This window comes from Canis lupus, chromosome 15, assembly GCF_003254725.2.
Source record: "Canis lupus dingo isolate Sandy chromosome 15, ASM325472v2, whole genome shotgun sequence".
NCBI lineage: Eukaryota > Metazoa > Chordata > Mammalia > Carnivora > Canidae > Canis > Canis lupus.
This window is the reverse complement of record NC_064257.1, coordinates 15,884,771-15,908,391: the sequence shown is the minus strand read 5'-3', so window position 1 is coordinate 15,908,391 and position 23,621 is coordinate 15,884,771. Positions and strand designations below refer to the sequence as shown.

The window sequence follows — 23,621 nt, the reverse complement described above, 5'->3', positions numbered from 1 at the left end:
CACGTCAAGGATTTGAAATTTTTAAAACTCAATATTTGTTGGTCCCCTCCGTCCAACCTCACTGCCTGCCAGACAATTTATTTAGCTTCGTGGATTGATCCCTCCTCCTTGTTTAGTTAATTCAACAAAGACTTTTTGCAATCTGTTTGGAGTTTGTCTGATGCCGTGGAAAAGTAGCTGATGATTTATTTGGTTGCTTTTCGATTTCTGTCTTCAGCCCTTCTTTCTCCTCCTTTCAGCGGGGATGTCAGCTGTTATTACTTCCTATTGATCCCTTTGCAAAGTGAGAAGTGAACTAAAATTAATGTCAATTCCACTGCTCGGATCAATAGCTGGAGTTATTTTAATCTGGATTTGCACGAAGTGCTAAATTAAAAAAAATCAGCATAGAGGCAGAAAAGTAACAGTTACTTACTTTCCCTTTGCCTGGTTCTTTACAGTCGCCCAAATGCTCCATCAAGCTGATTATCTTACGATCCATATTTTTTTAATTAAGAGGGTCAGTTAGTTTTCTTATTTTGGGTTCTGTGTTTAAACCCATGACATTTTGACATTGGGAGTGTATTAACTATAGATTTTCATAATGAGTGTGGTCTGCTGAAGCCTCATCTATACAAGTTGTTAATGTGAGGAGGGGGTAAGAAAGAAAAGGAAAAAGAAAAAAAAAACACTCCCCCTGCCCCCACAGAGACCAACGCCCACACAGTGGAGTAAAAGAGATGTGGCCTGGAAAAATATTGTTGATTTATTTTCAGTATAATGAAGTTTCAAATGAATAACCAGGTTTGAGTGATTCACCGTGTCCTGCTGGAGTGTCCGGTGCTGTCGCCAGATTACTAATTTATGAAACTCATTTAACATAATGAGGTGATCCAGGAAGTAAAAATAGAAAGTGAATTCTCTGGGCAACGGGTTATTTGGGGGGGAAAACATTCCACCCTTCACCCCCAGTGTGGTATGTGTGTCCTTTTCCCCTGCTTGCCTCATGTAATATTGCTTGTTGAGAGACAAGTAGTTATTTCTGTTATGAAGAGATGCTCAGAACCCTTGGAACAGCCCTAGACCCACTTTTAGAACGTCCATGTTGTGTGACTATTAATCTGACTTGAAAACAGCCAAGAACAGGATTCCCAGACCAGACTTGTCAGGCTAACTGGCTGTCCTTGGCAGATCATTCCCTGCACTGCTGTAACTTGACAGGAAAGTTATTTAAAATTTGGAAGAGAGAAAAATCCGTTAATGTGAGATACATAATCTGGTAATTTAGCAATGATGTCTATAAGGAGAGATGCCAAATGAGGAAGCAGTCTGATGATGTGCACTCATCTTCCCAATTAATAACAGCCATTGACACGTCTGCTACAGGATGAGAGAAGGAAATACTCTCTTTGCACTGCATTAAGCCAAGGGAATTCATCTACTGTTTAACTGAGGCTTCTCCATTTGAGGGAATACCAAAGATACTCCATTATCTGGGTGTTGTTTTGTTTTGTTTTTTTAAGGGAGGGGGTATATTCTTATTTGAGATACGACTCTCGATTTTAAGGTAGTAATTTGTAGCAGATGGTGATTTTTTTTGGTTACACTTGGAGTTTCATTAAGTTTCTATCTAGGGTATATTTTTGAAGCTAATAAATTCTAGCATTCATCTTTTGTTAGCCTGACTTTTGATATCTAGCCCTTCTCCTCCCAACTCAAAATACATTTTGAAATGGAATCGGTGGCTATGGAAATGTGCAACCTAAATTTAAAAAGGGAATTGAAGGAAGTCTCTGAACTCCAGTTTGTTGCGGGGGCCTTTATCAGACATCAACTCTGACTGGTCCAATAAGCAGAGCAAAATAAGTCAGAAATTTTGTTAACATTTTGCTCCAAATGTTAATGGCAAATTCAAGGCTGTTTACAAATCTACTTAAGAGCGAGTGCATTAGTAACTAAAATTACCGATCGGTTCTTTGCTGCCCCTGGAAGACAGCCGCTTCTAGAGAACATATGCCAAAGGCACCCATTATGGTTTTAAATATTGTCAGAGATGCCAGGCATTTTACTGATGAAGGTTTTGTTCCTTCTCAGAAAAGAGAAAACCTGTGTGATTAGAGAGAGGTGTGCATCAAAAACAATGTTGCTCTTGTTTCTTCACATAGCACTTCTTTCTGGAAACGGTCTTAGGTGATACATGAAGATGTGTGTTTATATTTGTGCCAACATGTGTGGTTTATTTACACGTACAATTCGTACCAACTAGCATGTGCAGATGGTCTAGATGTGCCTGATTTAGGAATTTTTCAGCACCAGGGCATTGTTAGGGGAGATGAAGAGAGGCTGTGTTCCTGGGGGGGTCATATAGGGAGAACCCCGCCTCTGTCTGAACATCAGGCCTGCCACGAGTAGTGTGTGCAGGTGGAAGCCCTTTAAAATATAGACCCCACCTAATCTACTGGGTGACTTGGCCCTCCAAAGCTCATTTGCTCAGGGAATATTGTATTTGGAGGTTTTATGATTTTTTTTCCTTTGCTGGGCTCAGGCGCATTTCACCCGGAACGTGTAGGGACCAAAGTCAGCTATGCGTACATCACAGTAAGTTGTCTATTGATTTTCCTGAATGAAAATGGTCTGATGCTGCTGCCCACTGGCTCCTAAAGCCCGTGGTGTCTCTTGCCCGAGCATCTTGTAAGCCAGAAGGATGGTGTTTCGATCACTTGGGGTTTCCCTTTTTTTTCCTCCCCCTGACCTTCCTCCTCCCCTCTTTTTTTTTTTTTTTCTCTCTGCTGTTTCCACAGGTCGTAGAAGGGGATGATTCCCCAGTAATATTCCCTGCCCTGATCCAAGGTGCCACTCGGCCTCCCTCCCAGGGAAGACTGCTTCTTGTGTGACACCAGCCATAGAAAGAGACTCCGATGGACTTACACCGGGCAGCCTTCAAGATGGAGAACTCATCCTACCTCCCCAACCCACTGGCCTCCCCAGCACTGATGGTCCTGGCGTCCACAGCTGAGGCCAGCCGCGATGCTTCCATCCCTTGTCAGCAGCCACGACCCTTTGGTGTACCTGTCTCAGTAGACAAGGACGTGCATATTCCATTCACCAACGGTTCCTACACCTTTGCCTCTATGTACCATCGGCAAGGTGGGGTGCCAGGCACTTTTGCCAATCGTGATTTCCCCCCTTCTTTACTACACCTCCACCCTCAGTTCGCTCCCCCAAATCTAGATTGCACCCCGATCAGTATGCTGAATCATAGCGGAGTGGGGGCTTTCCGTCCCTTCGCCTCCACTGAGGACCGGGAGAGTTATCAGTCAGCCTTCACGCCGGCCAAGCGACTCAAGAACTGCCACGACACAGAGTCTCCCCACTTGCGCTTCTCAGATGCAGATGGCAAGGAATATGACTTTGGGACACAGCTGCCATCTAGCTCCCCCGGTTCACTTAAGGTTGACGATACTGGGAAGAAGATTTTTGCTGTCTCTGGCCTCATTTCGGATCGGGAAGCCTCTTCTAGCCCAGAGGATCGGAATGACAGATGTAAGTACTTTGGTGCGAGCCTTCCCTATCCCCAGCGAGCCCTGCCTCACAGTCGTGTTCAACAGGTCTCACGCTCCTAGTAACCGGGAGGGCCCACTACTTCCCACTCGATGGCTGCCGAGCGCTAACATTTACTTGTCTCTTGTCGCTGAGCGTTGACAGTTCCGATAGGACATGTTTTTCTGAAGGTAGCCAGAGGCAAGTTGGCCTCCACGCTGCCTCTCTCCGGGGCATGATTGGCTTATTCTCTGGGGACTCTGGAGTGAAGAGGGGTGCCAATGTATACTAGAGTGAATGTCATTTTATTAGAAAGCGTAGGTTCCTAGGGATTGGGGGGGGGGCTGAAGAAACTCATCCATCCCTCCCCTCTTTGTTATCCTCATTATATTTCCCTGAACTTGGCATTATTTTTTAGTTTTTCCATTGTATCACATCCAGTGGACTCCACATGATTTTATTTTCCCAACTCCCAGCCCTTGTCTACATCAGGCTGTTTTTCAGAGAAGGACAAAGGTGTCGTCAATCACCATAAAGCATTTCAAACAGCTGTGTTTTCCTTGCGATCGCAAGGCTAGAAAGCCGACTTCTCTTGGGATTTAACAGGTTTGCTGGATGCTTATCCTGGGGCTCACTTTTAGGACTAGACACGGTTAACCTGTGTAACTGCTCCATATTTGATGTTCACAACTATTATTAATTTCTGCTTATGGAACAGCTTTCTCGTGTTCTCCCAGTGCCTCGGTGAGCTTTGGCGACCCTCGCTAATATTTGGAACTAAACCTTTATTTGGAACTTGTAGACCAGGAGTGCTGAACCCTGCAATCTTCTCCTCTAACGGAATCAGAAAATAATTGCGTTCTGACGCTTTCGGGCTATGGGTAGGCAGAGCAGTTTTCTTCAAGCCTGGTGAGAATTTATGAACTGAGGGTGTTTTTCCACCCAACCCTTTGTTCTAAGACTTGGTTCATTTTATTTTCTTAAGAAAACTACATCTGAGGTTTGCTTTCCCCTCTTCTCTATTTCTTGTGCTCCTGTCCTCTCTATAACCACCAACACGAATACCATTTTTTTTTTCTCTTCTCTTTATGATGCCGAGGAGAGTAATAGAGACATTGCAGCTCTCTCCCCTGTCGGCACTGCTTCCTCAGGCTGTCTCCTTGAATTAGGCACTGTGTTAACTTTCCTGTGCTAAAAGGCATCTGCCTAAACCCAGCGTACCTTTTCAATAAAAGTCATCATAAAATCAACCTGCCTTGTAAATCCATCGCTCTTTGGTTTTGAAATATGTTGCAAGTGTGTCTTTTATGTCAGCGTCTGTAAGCCCGAGACCTCCTCACTTCAGGGAGAAGCTGCTGTATGCCAGCACGAGTGCCCGTGTGTTCTCTCACTTCCCCACTCTCCCCTTCTGGACAGCTGGTGTGTGTGTTACCATTTGCTTTCTGGGTACACCCGCCGGACACCCAGTTGGCATTGCGTTGGTCTGTTCTGTTTTACTTTCGGGCAGTGTTCATTTGTCAGTGTGCAGAGTGATCAAGGCGAGCTGTAGTCTGACCTCTGGCTAAAGCTGCCCTGGGTGAGGGTACGACGGGTTCTGTCCCTTTTTTTGCTCCAAATACAAGTTGAAAATGAAATCCTCTCAAAACTAATAGGCCACAAAGTGACATCTGGAGATCAAGATTCCTTTCTTCTCTCCCAACAGATCCGGCTTGTCTCCATTTTTCTCTCTTTTTAGCCCAAACCTGTGTCAGATCCCCAGAGCAGGAGCCAGCTTGTAAGTCAAGTCAGAACTCATAGATGTGGCTGTCCATTACCCCTCTGAGTGTCAAAGCCATAACTCTTCCGTTTGCCTGGTTTGCATTGTGTGGTGGTGCCATCCCCCATGGAGATGGATCCCTCACACAGGAATACGCCTGGGTGGAGAAAAATTAAATGAGTCTATCTCCCAAAGTGAAATGGAATTCTGACCTTGAAATTAATGAGATTCTGATCAGAAGGGTGGAGAAACTTCTTTATTTCAAATTGTGTTACAGAAATTGGAACCCTTGTCCCTTTTATTTGCTTAAAATATTCTTTCTTTAGAGAGTACTTTGTGTTCCTTTCTTCTCTCACACAAACATAAAACCTACGGGCTTGTCTATGAGTGTAGGATGTTTGCACACCCGCATTATTATCTAGAATTGCATTTGTGACTAATCTTTGACAAGAAACAAAGATGCAAAGTGAAGAGGAGCCTCTTTGCCTCTGATAGCCCTGGATCTGGGCTCCTTCCTCCTTTCCTTTCCTTAGGTGCCAGAGCCCCCTTCACAGGGTGGTACTGGGCAGCGTTTGTGCTTTTGATTTTGAGTTTTTGGAAGGCAGGAGAAACATTTTTCTGTAGGGAAGGGTTGAAGAGGCACTGTGACAAAGTCTGCAGCAGCTTTCTTGGCTCCTGTCATATGCCGACGTGTGTCGGAATATTTATGGTCTGTTTTATGTAAATACATATTTAAGGGCCGTTAGAAGGCCTGATTATTCCCACTAGATGCCTTTCAGGTCCTCCCTACAGAACCGTTTTGAAATAAGTAATATTTCTCAGATAATCGAGTGACAGTGTACAAGACTGCTTCCAAAGGGAGAGCTTAAGGGGCAGATGGGGCAGTGAGGGGGGTGGGGAGGCGAGAAGAGAGAGAGGATAGAAAGTGTTCAAAAGAGCAAAGTAGTAGGGATGCAGTAGCTTTTGGTCAGATGACCAAAATTAACTGTGTATATTCTAGTTTTTTATTCTGAAAATTTAAGAGTTCATTTCTGATGTGGTTGACTTATTTTTCAGTTTTCTTCATATAAATACATTTTTCTCATAAAATGTTTTTAAAAAAATCTTTTAATTAAATACAACAGTAAAACTCCTAAATAGGCACTTAGCTTAAGGGTTTTTTTGGGGGTGTGGGGGGTGGGGAGTGAGTATGGATGTGTGTATGTGTGTGTCCTTTACTTAGAGTAGAAGTTTTATGACTGAGTTTGAGGTCAATGAAAAATCAGTTTTACAATGGAAACACTGACAGTTTTTACTGTTGCAGCCACCCCCTGCTCACACACTGCATCCATATGCAGATATGTCCACATGTGAGAGCATTTGAAAGAGGGGCCTGCAGACATGGTGTAATGCACACATGTTCTCTCCTTAAATCTGGGTGCCGATAGGCAGGATGTCTTTTGTGATTAAATATGCATTTTTGCAGACCAAAATGTAGCTATTTGGGTTAAGTGTTGTCTCTCCTAGTGGATGGTTTCCAGTTTGCTTGCCTGTTCATCTACCTGGCATCACAGGTGGTTCGTGAGGTAGGTGTTGGGTTCTATGGAAAAAAGAAGCCTTTACTCCACAGGACTGACTTACTTGCCCTGGAGAAAGGGAGATGTTTTGTGAGAAGCCGTTCATGGAGGATGCGTAATTCCCCAGGAAGGGAACTGAGGTAACTCCTGTTTATTGTCACTCCCTGAACTGGTCTCCAAGGCTTCTTGTCCAGGGAAATGATGCTAAAATTTATGGACCAATTACGAATGGTCCACGTGTATCTTACATATGAAGTGTCTACAGATATGTTTCCCAGGGCTTTTAAAATAAACATTTCCTCATTAAGGAAACTTTACAACAAAAGGGAAGATAAGTATTGTCTGCTGCCTTGTGCTCAAATCTATACATTTATTACCCCCTTAGCGCCCTGGCTCTTATCATGTGCATTTCCTGATTGTTCTCTGTTGGCCACCTCTATGCCCAGATTCCTGCCTGCCTGGGTGACAGAGGGAGTTTTTTTGGTTTTGGTTTTGGGGTTTTTTTGTTGTTGTTGTTGTTTTGTTTTTGGCCAGCCTGCCAGTCATTCTACTCAGTCAGCCCAAATTGGAGTTGGCTAGTATGCATGCTCACCAGAGAGCTGAGAGGAACCAGAATTGTCCCAGTTGGAGCAGTGACTGGCCCTCTGATTTACCTCAGGGATGGCAGTGGGTACTGACCCCACAGTGGCCCTGTTTCCTTGGCCCTTCCCTGTGTCAGGCAGATTCACAGGTAGGCAGGAAACTGGGTGGCTCACAGCAGTTCCTGAATGTTCTGCTTTGCTCTCATCTTTGATGTATTTGAAAAGTCATTCTTGGGCCCCTAAAGCCCTGAGTAGAAAACAGTATTTTGTACTAGGAGAATGTGTCTTTATAAAACCATGTATCGCCGAAGATCCTGCGTCCTAACAATCAGATCAGCTGAGCCCACACAGGCCCAAGGGCAGCATGGAATGAGGAGTTCCCACTACATCATGGGGGTGGCATGAAGGGGGTTACTTCCCAAGGGCTCTGGGACTGGAGCGGCCAGGGACCCTAACCTGGGCTTTTAGAAGAATTGCTCTTGAGGGGGGAAAATGTTTGGGACAGTTGTCAGGTCACCAGGCTCAACTTCTGGGTTTTAGCTGGAGCAGATGACCCTGTGAAAGGGCCAGCAGATCACCAGGGGAGATGGGTGGGATGCTTCCCTCCATACTGAACGCCCAGACCCAGCCCAGTTGCGGCTCAGCTGCCCCCCGATTCCTCCCGGAGCCCCTTCTTCTCCTCCCTCTGGGGGTGGAGGGCAAGAACTCCTGTGATGTGGGGTTGTTTCTGGTTGTTCACTCCCAGCACAGTCATGGAGACTCCTTTTCATGCTGCCGGGTTTAATTGTCTTGTCGGGATAAAGAAATGTTTGCACAGCTAAAGTGGGGCCGGGCTGGACGGGAGCAGTCCCTGATGGCTGCAGAGCCATCTGGCCTGGCTTGGCTCGGCTCAGCGCGCCGCCCGCCGCCCGCCGCCCGCCGCCCGCCGCCCGCCGCCCGGGCTCGCTCCCGCGCCCGCGCCCGCTGTCCCGGTGCTCGCTCCGCGCCGCGCTGCCTGGCCGGCGGCCGCCTCCCCGCGCGGCCGGAATGCCTAATCACCATGGTGAGAAAGCGGCCGCCGCAGCCGTCCTCCCTCCGCGCCTCGCGCCCGCCCTCCCAGCAATTGTCATGCAGAAGCGATCCGGGCTGCCGTTTCCCGCGGCCGCCAGCCAGCCCTCGCCGCTCCGGCTGCGGGGTGGCTGGTAATTGATCGCCGGGGGGGGGGGGGGGGGGGGGCGGGGGAGCCGGGCCCGCGGGCGCGCCCCGTCGGCTCCCTTGGAGAGGACCCGGCCCCCGCCACCGAGATGGCCTTCAAGCGGCGGCAGAAATGTCGGTGACCTCGCCGTCGCTCGGCCGGACTCGGAGGCTGCGGGAGAAGTCCGGGGGCGCGCCCCGCCTCGCCCCGCCTCGCCCCGCCCCCCGCCGCCACCTGCGGCCCGGCCCCCGGGTCCCCCGGCCGCCTGGGCGCCCCACCCCCGCCCGCCCCGCGGCCGCGCCCCCGGGTCGCGCTAGGAGCGGAGCCCTCGGTCGGCTTCCTGTGCTGCCGTCTGAGCCGCACGGGGAGTGTGGGGATGGGGTGAGGGGACAGGGGGCGAGTGTGACGGGGGGCGCGGCGGGAGGTGCAGGTGGGCGGGTGGCGGCGGGAGGAGGCGGGGGACCCCGCGCGGGCGAGGGGGGCAGGGGACGCAGGGAGGGGACGAGGGGGGGCAGGGGTAGGGCAGTGGGAGTGGGGGCGGGGAGTGGGAGTGGGGGCAGGGGGCGTGGGGGGCAGGGGGCGGGCAGTGGGAGTGGGGGCAGGGTGTGGAGGGCAGGGGCGCAGGATGGGGGGCAGGGCGTGGGGGTCAAGGGAGCAGGGAGGGGGCGTGGGGGGCAGGGGTGGGGAGTGGGAGTGGGAGCAGGGCGTGGGAGGGCAGGGGGCGGGCAGTGAGGGTGGGGGCAGGGGGCGCAGGGAGGGGACATGGGGGGCAGGGGGCGGGGAGTGGGGGTGGGGGCGTGGGGAGAGCGCATGGGGGCGCGTCCCGGAGCACCGACGTGTGGGCCCTCGCATCGGGGCCCCGCATTTCCCCAGGCGCCCGAGGACTTTGCGGCTTCCCCTGTAGATTCGAAATGTGTCCCCGCCCCCCCCCCCCCCCCCCAGTCTTGCTTTGCAAATTTGTAAACCGTTCCGGGGACTGTCTCCGGAGCCCTGGCCTTGCTGAACCCGCAGGACGGCCGGTGATGTTCGGGCGAGGCGAGGTCGCAGCCAGCACAGCGGGGCTTGTTAAAAGTCCGGGCAATTTCTGGAACTCTTCCCACGGGAAGTTTTCCGGGGCTGCCTTCCGGTCAGCGGCCCCAGGTTGATTATTTGGTGGCCCTTTTTTGTTTGAAAACAAAAAACACACATTGTATCCTAATAACAAAAGTTGCTTTCCCCTCCCCATCCCCTTTCCTCATTAGGCAGAAGAGGAAACTGAAAAAATAGAATTATATTTTTTATAATAGTTTTTCTTATCTTTAACCCTTGTTAACTACATCCATCTGGTTAATAAACATTAGCACACGCTGCAATGTACTCTTTGTAAATACTCGGCATTTGGAGTGACAATACATTTAATAGAGTTCTATTTTCATAATTTTTTTTATATTTTTAACTTATTAACCACTTCCATCTGGTCAGTAAATATCAGTGTACATGCTGGAGTGTACTCTTTATAAATCTTTGGGATTTGGAGTGATGATACGTTTTAAGTGTAAAATCCACATGATTTAACATGAAAATTACAATAATTTTTGAATTGAATATTTTCTCCCCAACAGTTTAACAGCACTTCTCAATGCTATTTTAGCCCTCTTAAAGACAGATGAGTTGCAGACTTGAGGATAACTTATTGCTGTATAGCAGCTAACATGCCTTCACATTTAAAAAAAATACCATTTAAATGGTGGCATTTGTGGTTGAACAGAACCTAAAAGTGTGTGCTGTGGGTGGGAATTTGTAAATATCCCTTTCTTTGGACAAGGAGGAGAATTTTCTGCAAAAGAACTTTCACCTACTTAGTCTCTCTCTTATGCCTTTTCCAGGAAAAGATCCTGATTTGGGACCATGGGCTTAGGCCTAGAGAAATGATAGGCTGTGGTATGAATCAGTAAACCTCATAGATGCAAAGTAAACAGGAGAAATTCATTCCCTTCCGTTTTTACCCAATGGATTAGGTTTTTCTATAATCTTTTTTTTTTTTTAATTTTTATTTATTTATTTATGATAGGCACACAGTGAGAGAGAGAGAGGCAGAGACACAGGCAGAGGGAGAAGCAGGCTCCATGCACCGGGAGCCCAACGTGGGCCTCGATCCCGGGTCTCCAGGATCGCACCCTGGGCCAAAGGCAGGCGCTAAACCGCTGCGCCACCCAGGGATCCCAGGTTTTTCTATAATTTTAATCACAGTTTAGTTTTAGTGCTAAAAAAATTTTTTTTCTGGCATTGGTGCCAATCACGCCAAAGGGTTCAGTAAGTGTTAGTTGAGTACTGAATAAATTAATGGTGTGAGGGTAATCTAATTTTTTCTCTTAAGTTTTCATCAGTTTGCCACCACTCAGCATTGCACTGGATAATATCAGACTATGCTATCCCAAAGGTGTAGAATTTTGAGGGAAAAAAAAAGAATTTATTTTTGCCTTGAGGTTTAATAATGATAAAAGTAGGTAGGGAGTTTTTCAAGAAACATGTGAAATTGCCTTTCTCAAATACAGACTTACTGTGTTGATTATTTTGGGGTGCCAAAAGGATATTTCATAGCTTAAAAAACAATTTAAAATTTGCTTTTCTCACCTAACAACACTCTAGAAACCTAAGATCAGAGGCTATCCCCTTCCCAAATGTTTTCTCACAGCATTACATCCCCTATCATGGAGTCCACAAATGCTGATCCGCTTTTGATGTGTATTTTAAAAAAAACAAGTTCCTACCCAGGTCCTGGTTGAAGCTGGAAACAGACAAGTGATGTGGGGGTTTTGTAGACACATATAACCATCTGGCAATTCAGACATTTGACCGTCAATTTTCTCTGTGGAATGTGTTCTGATTGAAGATGACCTAGAGGAAATGAAAGTTGTGTTTTGGGGGGAAAGACATGGTGCTGCATCCAGTACATTCTGTCCGGGAGACATGGAGCTTTAGGGAGGTCCAGAGCTGGATGTGTGAAGAAGGAACCTTTTGGTACAGTCTCATGAGAAATCAAGCCCAGTAAGCCTGAGTGTGACTCACCAGATGAGGGTTGTCTTTTTCCACTGAAATTCATTTGCAGGCTGAGACTTATGGCTTTGCATCCATCTTAGAGCAGCAGACAGTGAGAAGCTGTAGGGAGGGGGCAAGGGCCAGCCCTGGAGAGACCTTTGCTTTATTTTCAGGTATATGATTCCCATTTAGGTGCCAGCTAAGCCTATAGTGCTGTCGTTTGGCCTTGCTTTTTGGGGTGTGATTTATACCAAGTCAGAGTGGCCTAACAGAATAAATACCTGTGAGAGGAATAAATGTTGCATTTGCCCCCTTGAGCCTCAACTTGAAGATGTTTCAGATCAAAGGTGGGGAGACCATAGTAACCTAGGAGTTATGAGTTCAGCCTCTGGAGTAAGATCCTGACCCTTTAGCTTACTTACTCTGTGACCCTAGGCAGATTACTTGACCTCCCTGGGCCTCGGTATTCTCAACTGTAAAATGGGAGTTATACAACAACCTTCAAGGGCTGTTGTGAAGGATTGAATGAGATTAAGTACACAGATAATGCTTAGAACAGTTCCCCATACATACTAAGCATTCAAGGCATAATGATTTACTTCAAGGATAATCTGGTGGTATAATCTTCATTGTCAGAAGCACCCATTTAGCCAAACACATTAACAACTAGCATGTATGTAGGATCCTTTCACATATCTGTGCCTTATGGCAATGTGGCAAAAGAGAGAGAGAAAGTCACAGAGTCCTTTTCTGTGACAGCCAGCTGCTTCACCTCCCTTCATTATTACCCATCCACCAGGATTAGCCCTGGTGGCCCTCTGACCTCTTTCTCCTCTGTTTTATTTAGAAGCAAGGCAATATTTAAAGAAAAACCAAGTCTGAGTCTGGAAGAGGCTTGACCAGGGTTAGGTGTCTAGGCAGTGGCCCAGGTCAGAGAGGCCAGATCTCATCATATTTTCTGATTCTGGAACTTTGTATTATCAGATGGCATTTGAAATAAATGGACCATTAGTATTTGTGGTAGAGATTTGAGCTCATAATCAGGTTTTCTGTAATGGTATTTGACTGTATTAGAATTCCAAGTCCCCGAGTTTCCAGGGTGTCCCTAGATTTTAAGTTATATAGGCACTTTTACCCTCTTGCCTGTGTGAGAGAAATCTGTGAACCTTCCCCCATCTGTGTGTGTCACAGCCTCAGAGCATGATGGATTGTCTCTGCTTGGGGGAGGCTTAGGACGGGGCTTGAAGGGGCCTTGTAGGTCAGGAGAGAAATACAGCAGCAGGACTGAGCTGGGAGAGCTGCTGGGGAGGGATTAGCAGGGGAAGGGGAGGGCAGGGTTGGGCGGGGATAGGCCTCTTCCATGGTGTCTGTGTGCATTTTCTAGGAGTAAAAGAGGGCTGTCCATTACCCTGAGTGCACAAATAAACTCAGTGTTTTCTTCTTTGTAGAAAGAAAGCCCCGTGGGGCTTGGGAGTATCAGAGAATGATTCTGCATATCAGTGGGAGAGGTGGGGAGTAGGGGGATGGGAGTGGGCAAGCCTGACCTTCTGCCTAAGGTCTTTGGATTTGAGTCTATTAAATATAGTGGTTCGTATTTGAAAAGTCTCCTGTTCACATAGGAATGTAGCATAAATAGCCATTGGAAGCCAACTGAGGCTGACCCCTCAATCCTTACTGGTTCCTACATGGCTTTGTTGCCAAGAAGGGGTTCACGTCACTGTTGGTGCTGTGTTGTGTCCCTACACAAAGGTGGACCGGGGGTAGGAAGGGAAATGCTCACCATTCTGAATTTTGAATTGTTAAAGAAGGAGGAAAGTCTGAGATCTAGGCCCAAATGCCAAAGTCATTGGAAGGAAGGAATTCCAGAAAAGAGTTCTGAGTTGGACCCAAGAGGTGGATGGAGAAGTAGAGGCAGTAGCTCATGGTAGGGTAAGGAATCAGCAGGACTGCAGTTAGGGCCTAGGCTTTCGACTTCCTTCCTGAGCAGTAAAATTAAAAAAAAAAAAAAATCCTTAGAACAACAAAAGTCTGGACGCATGGGCTTCCTTCCTGACAGGCCAACCTGGTGGGGGCTTCATTCAGCCTGAGCAGCAGTCAAGGCTGATTTACTGGTAAGAGATCCCAGACAGACGTTTAGGCTTAACCCTTTCCTAACTGCAGAGATGACTTATTGCCAAGGCTGCCCTCTTCTTCCAACTTCCCATCATGGGTGTGAGTTAGCTTCTTACTGCCATTTGTTCTTTATTTAAAGAGGGTACCTGCTGCTGAAGGGCTTCATACCCTCTTCATGAGAAAGAAAGCTGAGTCTACGAAAAGTTGAATGACTTGAAAGAGATCTCAGCATCCAGTCTGTGACAGGGCTGGCATTGTGGCTTATGGCCGATTTAACTCTCAGGCTCTTGGTGACGTTATATTGACTTTGGAGCATTATATCCATCCTTGGTCATGGGAAGTGCCTCCTGGAGTCTGTATCGGGTGATGCTGTGAGCCTCAGCTCTGCCTCCATACAGTACTGGCACCACAGAAGGACTGGTGCTGCTTGTCTTAGGTGTTTATTGGCGTATTATGGATAAAACTGGCAGAGTACATGAGGCATGATTCAGTTTCCATCTTGCTAGTATGATGCACTCATTAATTCATTTAATTATTCAATCAGTATTTACTAAGTAGCCGCATTGTTCCAGGTGCTTTGCTAAGTGCTGGGGACATAACCATGAGTGGAACATAGTCCCGGCTTTACTAGAATTTAAAGTTTAGCAAGCAATTGCAGGAAGTTGTGAAAAGTCCTATAAGAGAAGTATAAAATGCCATGGGATTAGAAACTGGAGCACCTAATCTTGTCTATGAGTGCAGATAACTTTCTGGAACCTAGTGATCTTTAAACTGGTATCTGGAAATCAAAAAGGAATTACTTATTCAAAGGGGCTAGGTGTGGCAGTTTGCCTTTCTGGACAAAGTATAGCATCTGAGAGAGGAAGAAGAACTTCAGAGCTGCCAAGGATTGCTCATGATAAAGTAAAAATAGAATTTCTGTCTGCCAGGACCTGAGACATGACCTCAGATCATGCTACGGCCAGGTGTTCTTGAGAACATTCGTTTGGTGCTTATATGGTTCAGAAGCCAAACATCCTATAGGGTTTTGCTTTTGAAGTAACCTTCTTTCGTTTTGTCCGTTTGTTTTGTTGAAGTATAATTAACTAAAGTAGTAGATGTAGTAGCTAATTAACATACAGTAGTAGCAGGCATTAGTTTCAGGCATACAATATAGTAATTCAACAATTCTATACATTACTCAGTGCAGTGCTCATCAAGATAAGTGTCCTCTTAATTCCCTTCACCTATTTCACCCATCCTTCCCCACTCACTTCCCCTCTGGTAACCACCTGTTTATTCTCTGTATTTAAGAGTCTGGGTTTTTTTGTCTTTTGTTTTGTTTATTAAACTCGGCATATGATTGAAATAGTAGGGTATTCAGCATATGATTGAAATAGTAGGGTATTTGTCTTTCTCTCACTGACTTAATTATAATTACTGAATTATACCTTCTAGGTCCCTCCATGTTGTTGAAAATGGCAAGATCCCATTCTTTTTTATGGCTGTGTTATAGTCTATAGTATATATATAACCACAACTTCTTTGCCAATGCATCTATAGATGTACACTAGGGTTGCTTTCATATCTTGGCTATTGTAAATAATGCTGCAATCAACATAGGGGCGCATATATCTTTTCAAAATAGTGTTTTCATTTTCTTTGGGTAGATACCCACTAGTGGAATTCCTGGATCATAGGGTAATTCTAGTTTTAAATTTTTTTTGAGAATACTCCATCTTGTTTTTCACAGTGGCTGCACCAATTCATATTCCCACCAACAGTGCACTTTCCTTCCACATCCTCCCCAACACTCGTTATTTTTTGTGTTTTTGAGTCTAGCCATTCTGACAGATATAAGGTAATATATCTCACCATAGTTTTGGTTTGCATTTCCCTGATAATTAGTGGTGTTGAGCATCTTACCATGTGTCTGTTGGCCATCTCTATGTCCACTTTGGAAAATTTTCTTTCTTTTTTTTGGAAAAATTTCTGTTCAGGTCCCCTGCCCATTTTTAATTGGATTATCTGTGGGTTTTTTTTTTTTTTTTTTGTATTGAGTTGTATAAATTCTTTATACACTTTGGATACTAACCCCTTATCAGATATATCACTTGCATATATCGCCTCCCATTCAGAGGGTCATCTTTCGCTATGCAAAACAAAAACAATACAAAACAAAATAACTTTCTAAACACAAGCCACTATAAAATACTTTCTAATGACATATGATATCTTAAGACCCATGAGCACCCAGAACCATGGTTGGTACAAAGTACTCAGGAAATATTTATTGAATATAAAAGACCATTACCCTGATGATGTTTAGGGGGGTAGGTCAGGAGCTCTGGCCTTTTTACTCAAGTTCATGCTCAGCTCTATACTTTGCTTGCACAGAGACCCAATAGGTCTCAAGATCTGTAGTTAAACTACCCTGACCGTTAAACTAAGCCACACAGCACCCAGGATTCTTGGCAGGATTTCTTGGCAAAGTTTCCTATGGGAGGTGCTTTGCTCAGGCATGACTTTCATGAGGGAGGTTAGACTTTTAGTGCCAAGACTATTGAAGAAGGAAAAAAAGAAGGCAAGGAAACCGTTGTTCCAGGCTGGCACATGTAGGCATACTAAAAACAGTTCACTCCAGCCAGGGCTTCGCACGCTGCCATCCCTCTTGTGGTTTTCCTTCCCCTGGCCTCTTATCGTGGTCATCACTCAACATCCACAGCGTTTCCTGTAGAGAGCAGTGCTAGGGGCTGTTTGCAGAGGAGTCAAAAAAGTAGATGATACTTCCTCTTCTTGAGGGCCTTATGGTTAAGGTGAGTGGATGGGATATATATATGAAAAAGAAATAATAGCATAAAATAACAGACAACAATGGCTCTGGGATTTCAAGAAGAGTCATTCCCAATGCTAGGTTTCTTAAAATGTGATCTTAGGACCACCAGCTTCCCCTACCACCTGTGAGGGAGGAGGGAGTGGTTTGGGGGTGAGGAGGGGAATATTGAATGCAGATTCCCAGGGCCCTCTCCAGACCAGCTAATCAGAATCACAGGGAATGTGACCTGGAAATCTGTACATTTAGCAAGCAGGGGATTCTTAGACTCCTTCAAGTGTGTCTTACCCTCCCCCCTTCCCCCAGAGTAAGAGTCTCAGAGGGAAGCTTTCACCAAGGAGTACACAGCTTTGGAGGAAGGGGAGTCAGCATAGGCGAGTAGAGAGGAAGAGGCTGGGATTCCACCCAGAAGCCCGGGATGGCAAGAGTGAAGATGAAGTCTCCGCTTAAGACAGTATCTTTCTTCTCTAGTCTCCTGTTATGGGTAGGATCTGCCCAACTGCTTCTAGTTGCCCCCTTGGCCTTTGCTCCTCCTCGGGTTGTTTCCCCTTTTCTCCCTTATTGCTGACCGGCTGATTGTACATGCTCAGACCGCCCCTTTCTTGGTGCAATATTGTAGCTGTAAGGTGGCCCAGTGGAGGGGCTCACGGTGCTTAGCCAGATGTGAGGGAGCCAGTGCGCGCTTTGGTGCTTCTTGGGCTCCAGCCAGCTTGGCTTTCTCACTGCTGTTACTGCCGAGTTGGGGCTGGAGAGGGTTTTTGCCAGCCTCCTCTCTCCTCTTCCCCAGCCCTTAAGCTTTCTTCTTATGCTAAAATGCTCATTTGTAAAGAAATAAGAGTGGCGGGTTGGAGAGTTAGAGGAATCTCTCTGAGGCTGAATTAGTCAACACCTGCAGATTGGCTCTCTGCTTCAAGCTTTAACCCTGCTGGGGACAGCTGCCAGTGGATAGAAAGTTAAATGAACCATGAGTAGGGGCTGGGGCTGAGGTTCAGGTGGTTCAGGCACCTGTACACACGAGTGGATACTCTCATCAGTTTTGGTCATGGACTTGGGAGTGGCGTCCTTTTCCCAACATACTCCTTTTAAACTATTCATCACATTGTAATCATTTGCCTAATTGTCCCTCCTCCGTCAGCTTGAGTCTGTCTCCTTATGTGACTCTACCCAGTGTTTCTCCTCGTGTAGCACCTGGCTCAATAAATATTTGTTGTGAGAATAAGTGAACCCAGGGTCACTGTTTCCTCGACCGAGTTATGCTGAGTGTTGCCAGCTGGCTCTACCCACTCTGACATAGTCTGAAGGACCACACAGAATCCACCACAGGGCTGGGCACCCCTTGGCACATTTACAAGTGGGAAGTGATGACTACAAATAGAAGCTTTGGAAACAGCTCAGCGACAGGGCGAAAGGACAAAGCCAGAGGCTCCAGCTTCTCATTTCCAAGCTGTGTACCTTTGGGTATGTCACTGTCTCTCTGAGCCCCAGTGCCTCATATATAAAATGAAAGGTGGCAAACAATCCCTGCCCTACTTTACAGGGTTGTTGAATCAGGAAAGGTAACACAGATGTGTTTTGTCATCCAAAAGTTACCGTATAAATGGCACACAAACACCGAGAGCACGGATAACGCATTCACTGTATAATGTATTCATCCCCTTCGGAGAGCATCTGTCTAAGGAGCAGCATGGTCTTGGGGGGCGGAGGGGTGGGGGGTAAAGCAGTTTATGAAATACCTGAATGTTCAACCTAGAGGGAGCCCTCCTACCTGCAGTTGCATCCTTGCTGCTGGACTCCAGAAGAGAGGCTGCGTTCCCTGCCACCGGCTGAAGCATTATTTTCCTCGGTGGTTTGGGACAAAAGTTTTGTAGACTCTTTGTGGATGTAGGTTGGCAGGCCACTCTCCGTACAGATCTGTGACATCAGAGCTGAAATATTATTTTGCTGGATTCCCACTGAAATGAATTCATCTTCTGCCTTTCTTCTCAGCAAAGTTCAGAGCACCTTTCTTTTTCAATTCCCAGGGCCCGTGACTCTCTCTTCCTACTTTGGGGAGGGAAATATTTTGACTTAGAAGGTCTTAGCCTAAGGAATGAGGGGCAGAAGAGAGGTGAAGAGGGCTTTCTGTCCTCGAGACCTTGCCTAGGCTGCAAGAATAGCCACTCTCTACAGGCGAGTATGACAAGATGAAGAGGGCCATCAGATTTGGAAGGATTTGGAAGGACTTGCCCTGCAGGCGAGATCTTTAGAAGTCAGAGCTTGAGCCAGGAGGATTGGAAAGAGCAAGCATTTGAAAAAGGCTTTACTTGTGCGGTAAACTTCATTGTGTGATTATTTAATAGACCATTAACAAGCAGATTCATTAACAAGATCTTAATTAACAAGTTCCAGGGTTATTCCTCCAACTTCCCAGGGGAACTGTTCTCCTCCTATTTAGTCCCAGAGACTTCCTATCCTCCTTAAACTAACCATTCCAGACGCATTTAAATTCGGTCTTTTTATTGCAAGAGAAATGACTGCGGGCAAAGGCAGGCACCGAGCACTACTCCTAATAAGAAAAGCTAACACCTTTTGAGTGCTTTCCACGAGTCAGACACTGTTCTGAGTCCTTTACAAGTAATTGTGTATTTAGTCCTCATAAAATCCCTCCAGGAGCAGGGTTGTTACCATGTCCATTTCACAGATGAGGAAACTGAGGCCCAGAGCATTTAAGTGGTGTACCCACTGTCGGAAAAGCTAGGGCTAGCAGAGAGGAGATTCAGATGCAGGCAGCTCTAGAGCCTATGGGAAGGTGGAAAACCCCAAAAGAGGGAAGTCGTGAGGTAGTAAGAATAGGACTTGTGTCTGTTCACAGCGTGCCAGATGCTTCTCGGCACCTCGTGTCTGTATGCCAGGCTGTGTCCACACTGGGAGAAATTGTGGGAGCCCTTCACAGTGAGGCAGCCCCAAGGCACAGTCTCTTTTAGCCCACTCACAGTCCTTGGTCACCCTGCCTGTGCTGTGAGTTCCTTGAGGTAGGGACTGTGTCTTACTCCTCTCTGATCTCAGTCTCTAACGTGTTGCCTGGAACTTACTAGTTGTGATCTAAAACAAAACCCAGTCTGTGTTGATGGGAGAGGGGGCAGATGGCTTAGCATCTGCTGACTCCTCATGCTGTTTGTGGTGCAGAGCCCGCCTGTGTGGTACCCTGCACTTCACAGAGCAGTGCAGGGAGAGCTAGCTCTGAGATGGATGCTTCTAGTCTTTCTGTGCCTCAGTTTTCTCAGGATAAAGCGGGACTAACACTAATACCAGTCCCTAGGGGTGTTATAAGGGTTAAAGGGGTTAATATAAGATGCAAATAAAGTGTCAAGAATAGTTCCTGGCCCCAAGTAGGCCTTAAACACATGTTAGATTTAATAATCTCTATTACAAGGGCTCAAGCACAGTTTTGAAGTCTCTTGAACAAGGCTCTTCCCCACCAGCCTCTATTCTTTTTTTTCTTTCAAAATTTTTTTTCTTTCAAATTTTTATTTAAATTCTAGTTAGTCCCAGTTTCTTTCTTTCTTTTTTTTTTTGTTTTTGTTTTTGTTTTTGTTTTCTTAAAGATTTTATTTATTTATTCATGAGAGACACACACAGAGAGAGACAGAGACACAGGCAGAGGGAGAAGCAGGCTCCATGCAGGGAACCCGATGTGGGACTCAATCCTGGGACTCCAGGATCAGGCCCTGGGCTGAAGGCAGCGCTAAACCGCCGAGCCACTGGGCTGCCCTAGTCCCAGTTTCTATTCCTGATTACATCATAGGGGCAGTGACTGGTGAGTCCTGATCTCTTAGGGGTTTGTGACAGTTCTTTCGATAGCTGAAAAAAATTCCCAATTGACATTAAGGAACTGGTACCTATGATGTTGTCTTTCCTTCTTGGCTCCAGTTAAATGGGGGCTGGAGCAAGAATGACTACAGCTCACCTCAATGATCGCCCCTTGTAACTACCCTAAATGGCACAGGGTAGAAATAACCAGAATTCCACACTACACTCCTACTTGGGGAAGGACAGGGAGCCATCAGGACTTTATCTGGGAATAAAGCGTTTGGTTAGTCTTGTTCTTGGCCTCTTCCTTGCCAGCCTTTCAGAGAGCAAGCTTGTGGACTCTGGCAGCTATACTTGGGAGAAGATAAGGAAGTGTCAGAGTGCCTGAAATCATTGGGAAAATTGACCTAGGAAGGAACTGTCGCAGGTTGCTTTATTTTGCTTGCTCTCTGATTACTTATGTGGAGCTTACATGAAGCCATGTTTTCCTCTTTATCGGAAGAAAACAATTACTTCTCTATTCAGATTCTCATCCCATTTGTACATTCTGTAAATACCCATCTCCTCAGTCTCAACTTGAAGACTCACAAGAGCACCTGTTCTCATGCTGGCTACTTTTGCTCCCATTCCTGCCCTATCATCTCTCATTAATGATAGATGCCCATAAATCCCCAAACTGGCCTCCCTCTTCCCAACTTAGCATCTTTGTGTTCTTTCTAAGTAGCTCGGCCATAATATCACTTTCTTTAGCAGCATTCTAACTTCTAAGAAGCTTAATAGGCAAGGAGATTGTAGGGTCTTTGACTTTTCTCTGAGCTTTAGCCCTAAGTGGTTTATTCTATTAAGCTGATTCTTGGTGGTGGATAGAGCTTTGCTGCATAAGAAGTTGGATGGGGTGGGGGGGTGTTGCAGTTTTAGGAATAGGATACTTTCACTCCCTCTTCCACTGTTCCCCACCCTCAAACCCATTCCTGCACTAGGATCCTGTTTTCAGAGCTCAGGAATGAAAGGGGTGGTGACGGAGCCAAAGTAAAGAACTTTTCTTTGAGGACTTAAGAAGTTGGCTTTTTTTTTTTTTTTTTTTTTCTTTTTGAGCTGTGCTTTGCCTCTTACCTCTATCCTTCCTGCCCATTTGTTCCTCTTCTTCAATCAGCCACTTTGGGATTTTTCCTTTTTTTCCTTCCACCCTTTGCCTCCTCTCTAATTCTAGCTACAAAAAAGGGAGCAATGACTAAAAATTATGAACTGTTGATTCAAAGAGAGGAAATCCAGGTGTGGAATGTAGAAAAAGAATAACAGATTCGATTCTAACAAAGGAAACAATGCAGAATTCTTCTCAATGTTCTTTTTCTTTAGAGTTACACCAAGATGAATTTATGCCTTCTGATATTTTGGCCCAGATTAAAGATCTTCAGATTTCCCTATTAACATTCTCTCTTGGTTCAGAAGGGCCAGCAGGTTGGGAGAGCAGGGCAGGGGAAGAGTGTTTTTTGTTAAACCATCTTGAGCTGCAGGAAAACTATAAAGGAAATTTGTGAGCAGGAAAACCAAGGTTGCTGGAGAAGTGAGGAAAGGAAATCAAGAGTGTAAGTGTAGAAAAAAAAGTACAGCGAGACAGGTGAAGGGGGGTTTAAGAGGTACAGACATCTAGTTATAAAATAAGTCAGGAAGCTAAAAAGAGAAACATAGGGAATATAGTCAATAATATTGTAATAAGCTTATATGGTGACGGGGATGACTGCATTTATCATGGTGAACCTTGTGTCATGTAGAGAGTTGTTGAATCACTATGTTGTACATCTGAAACTAATGTAATATTGTATGTCAACTCTACTTCAATAATAACATTTTTTTAAGAAAAGTACAGGACAGTCTCAGAGAGGGCAGGAAGAAAACCAAAAGTGATCAGAAAGCTAAAAAGAAGGAGAGAATGCTTGAAGATGGCTGTGGGAAGATGATGGAACATTGGAAACATTTAAGGAAATTACAAACCATTTGTTTCATAACATACCCCTTGTTGGTGAAGCTGTGGGGACACCAGGCCCTGTATGCATAGGTGGGAATGTAAAGTGGCCTAGTCTCTTTGTTTTGTTTTTTTTTTTATTTATTTTTATTTATTTATTTATGATAGTCACACAGAGAGAGAGAGAGAGAGAGAGGCAGAGACATAGGCAGAGGGAGAAGCAGGCTCCATGTACCGGGAGCCCGATGTGGGATTTGATCCCTGGTCTCCAGGATTGCGCCCTGGGCCAAAGGCAGGCGCTAAACCGCTGCGCCACCCAGGGATCCCGGCCTAGTCTCTTTGGAAGGCAATTTGGCAATATCTATGAAAATTTTAAATGCAAAAAAAAAAATTTTTTTTAATGCAAATATCCTTTGATGCAGTTCAACTGTAGGAAGATGTATGTACTTTATAATATTGTTAGTAATTTGAAAACCCCCTAAATGTACATTGATAGGGAATTGATAAGTTATCATACATCTCTCTTGTAGAAAACTGTGTCATGGTTTTAAAAAGTAAGTTAGGGCCGGGTGTGCTTATATATAAAACAAGGTACAGAAAAGTACAGGACTCCTTTGTACAGAAAAGAAGATACATACATATATATCTTTATATGCGTATAAAACTTTTGGAAGGGAACAAAAGAGGTTGTTAACAGTAGTTTTATTTGGGGAGTATGGGAAGGAAAGTAGAAATAGTACTTTTTATTTTATGCTCTTCTGCAGTATTTGAATAGGTAACATATGTATGTACTATTTTTACAATTTAAAAATCCAGTTTATGATTTAAAACGTAGTTTGGAGGTGCTAGAATAGATCAAGGATGTTAGGTGAAAAAACTAAAGAAATCTGAATAAAGTATGAACTTGAGTTAGTAATAGTGTATCAACATTGGCTCATTAGTTATAACAAATGCAGCATACTTAAAATAAGATGTAAATCATAGGGGCAACTGGGTGTGAGGAATATGGGAACTGCCTGTACTATCTTTGCAATTTTTCTGTAAATTTAAAAACTTCTAAAGAAGTTTATATTAGACAGACAATTTGGGGGCACCTGGGTGGCTCAGTTAGTTAAACATCCGGCTCTTGATCTCAGCTCAGGTCTTGATCTCAGGGTCATGAGTTCAAGCCCTGAATTGGACTCCACTTAAATAAAAAAGGACAATTAAAAAAAAAAAAAAGACAATTTGGAAGACTATATTACAGGAAAGGCCCATGACCTAGCCTTTAAAGATTGAATCTTAGAGAGATGATTTGATAAAGCTGGATGATTTCTGTAGTTCTAGAACTCATTACTGATT

The 23,621-nt window shown here is 45.4% G+C and overlaps 1 protein-coding gene and 1 long non-coding RNA gene across 7 annotated transcripts in view; one reads left to right on the top strand and one right to left on the bottom strand.

Annotated features, from left to right (window-relative positions):
- Nucleotides 1–23,621, top strand: part of RNF220 (ring finger protein 220) — a 234,461-nt gene that overhangs the window by 3,796 nt on the left and 207,044 nt on the right. For 4 of the 5 annotated variants that reach the window (XM_025420349.3, XM_025420343.3, XM_025420346.3 and 1 more), the window contains exon 2: nucleotides 2,781–3,522. In XM_025420349.3, coding sequence (XP_025276134.1) covers nucleotides 2,898–3,522 — 625 coding nt within the window. In that variant the 5' untranslated portion in view covers nucleotides 2,781–2,897. Of the gene's footprint in view, nucleotides 1–1,274; nucleotides 2,578–2,780; nucleotides 3,523–23,621 lie in introns of those variants that run through there. The other variant, XM_025420344.3, reaches the window with a different exon arrangement.
- Nucleotides 9,538–21,612, bottom strand: LOC112642608 (uncharacterized). 2 transcript variants are annotated; one of them, XR_003125338.3, is made up of 4 exons: nucleotides 21,431–21,612; nucleotides 18,294–18,439; nucleotides 11,337–11,463; nucleotides 9,538–9,744 (listed from the first exon to the last, which is right to left on the bottom strand). It is a non-coding gene; the product is annotated as an uncharacterized LOC112642608 (long non-coding RNA). The 2 variants fall into 2 exon arrangements; XR_007402369.1 differs by lacking the exons at nucleotides 9,538–9,744; nucleotides 11,337–11,463 and adding an exon at nucleotides 15,977–16,499.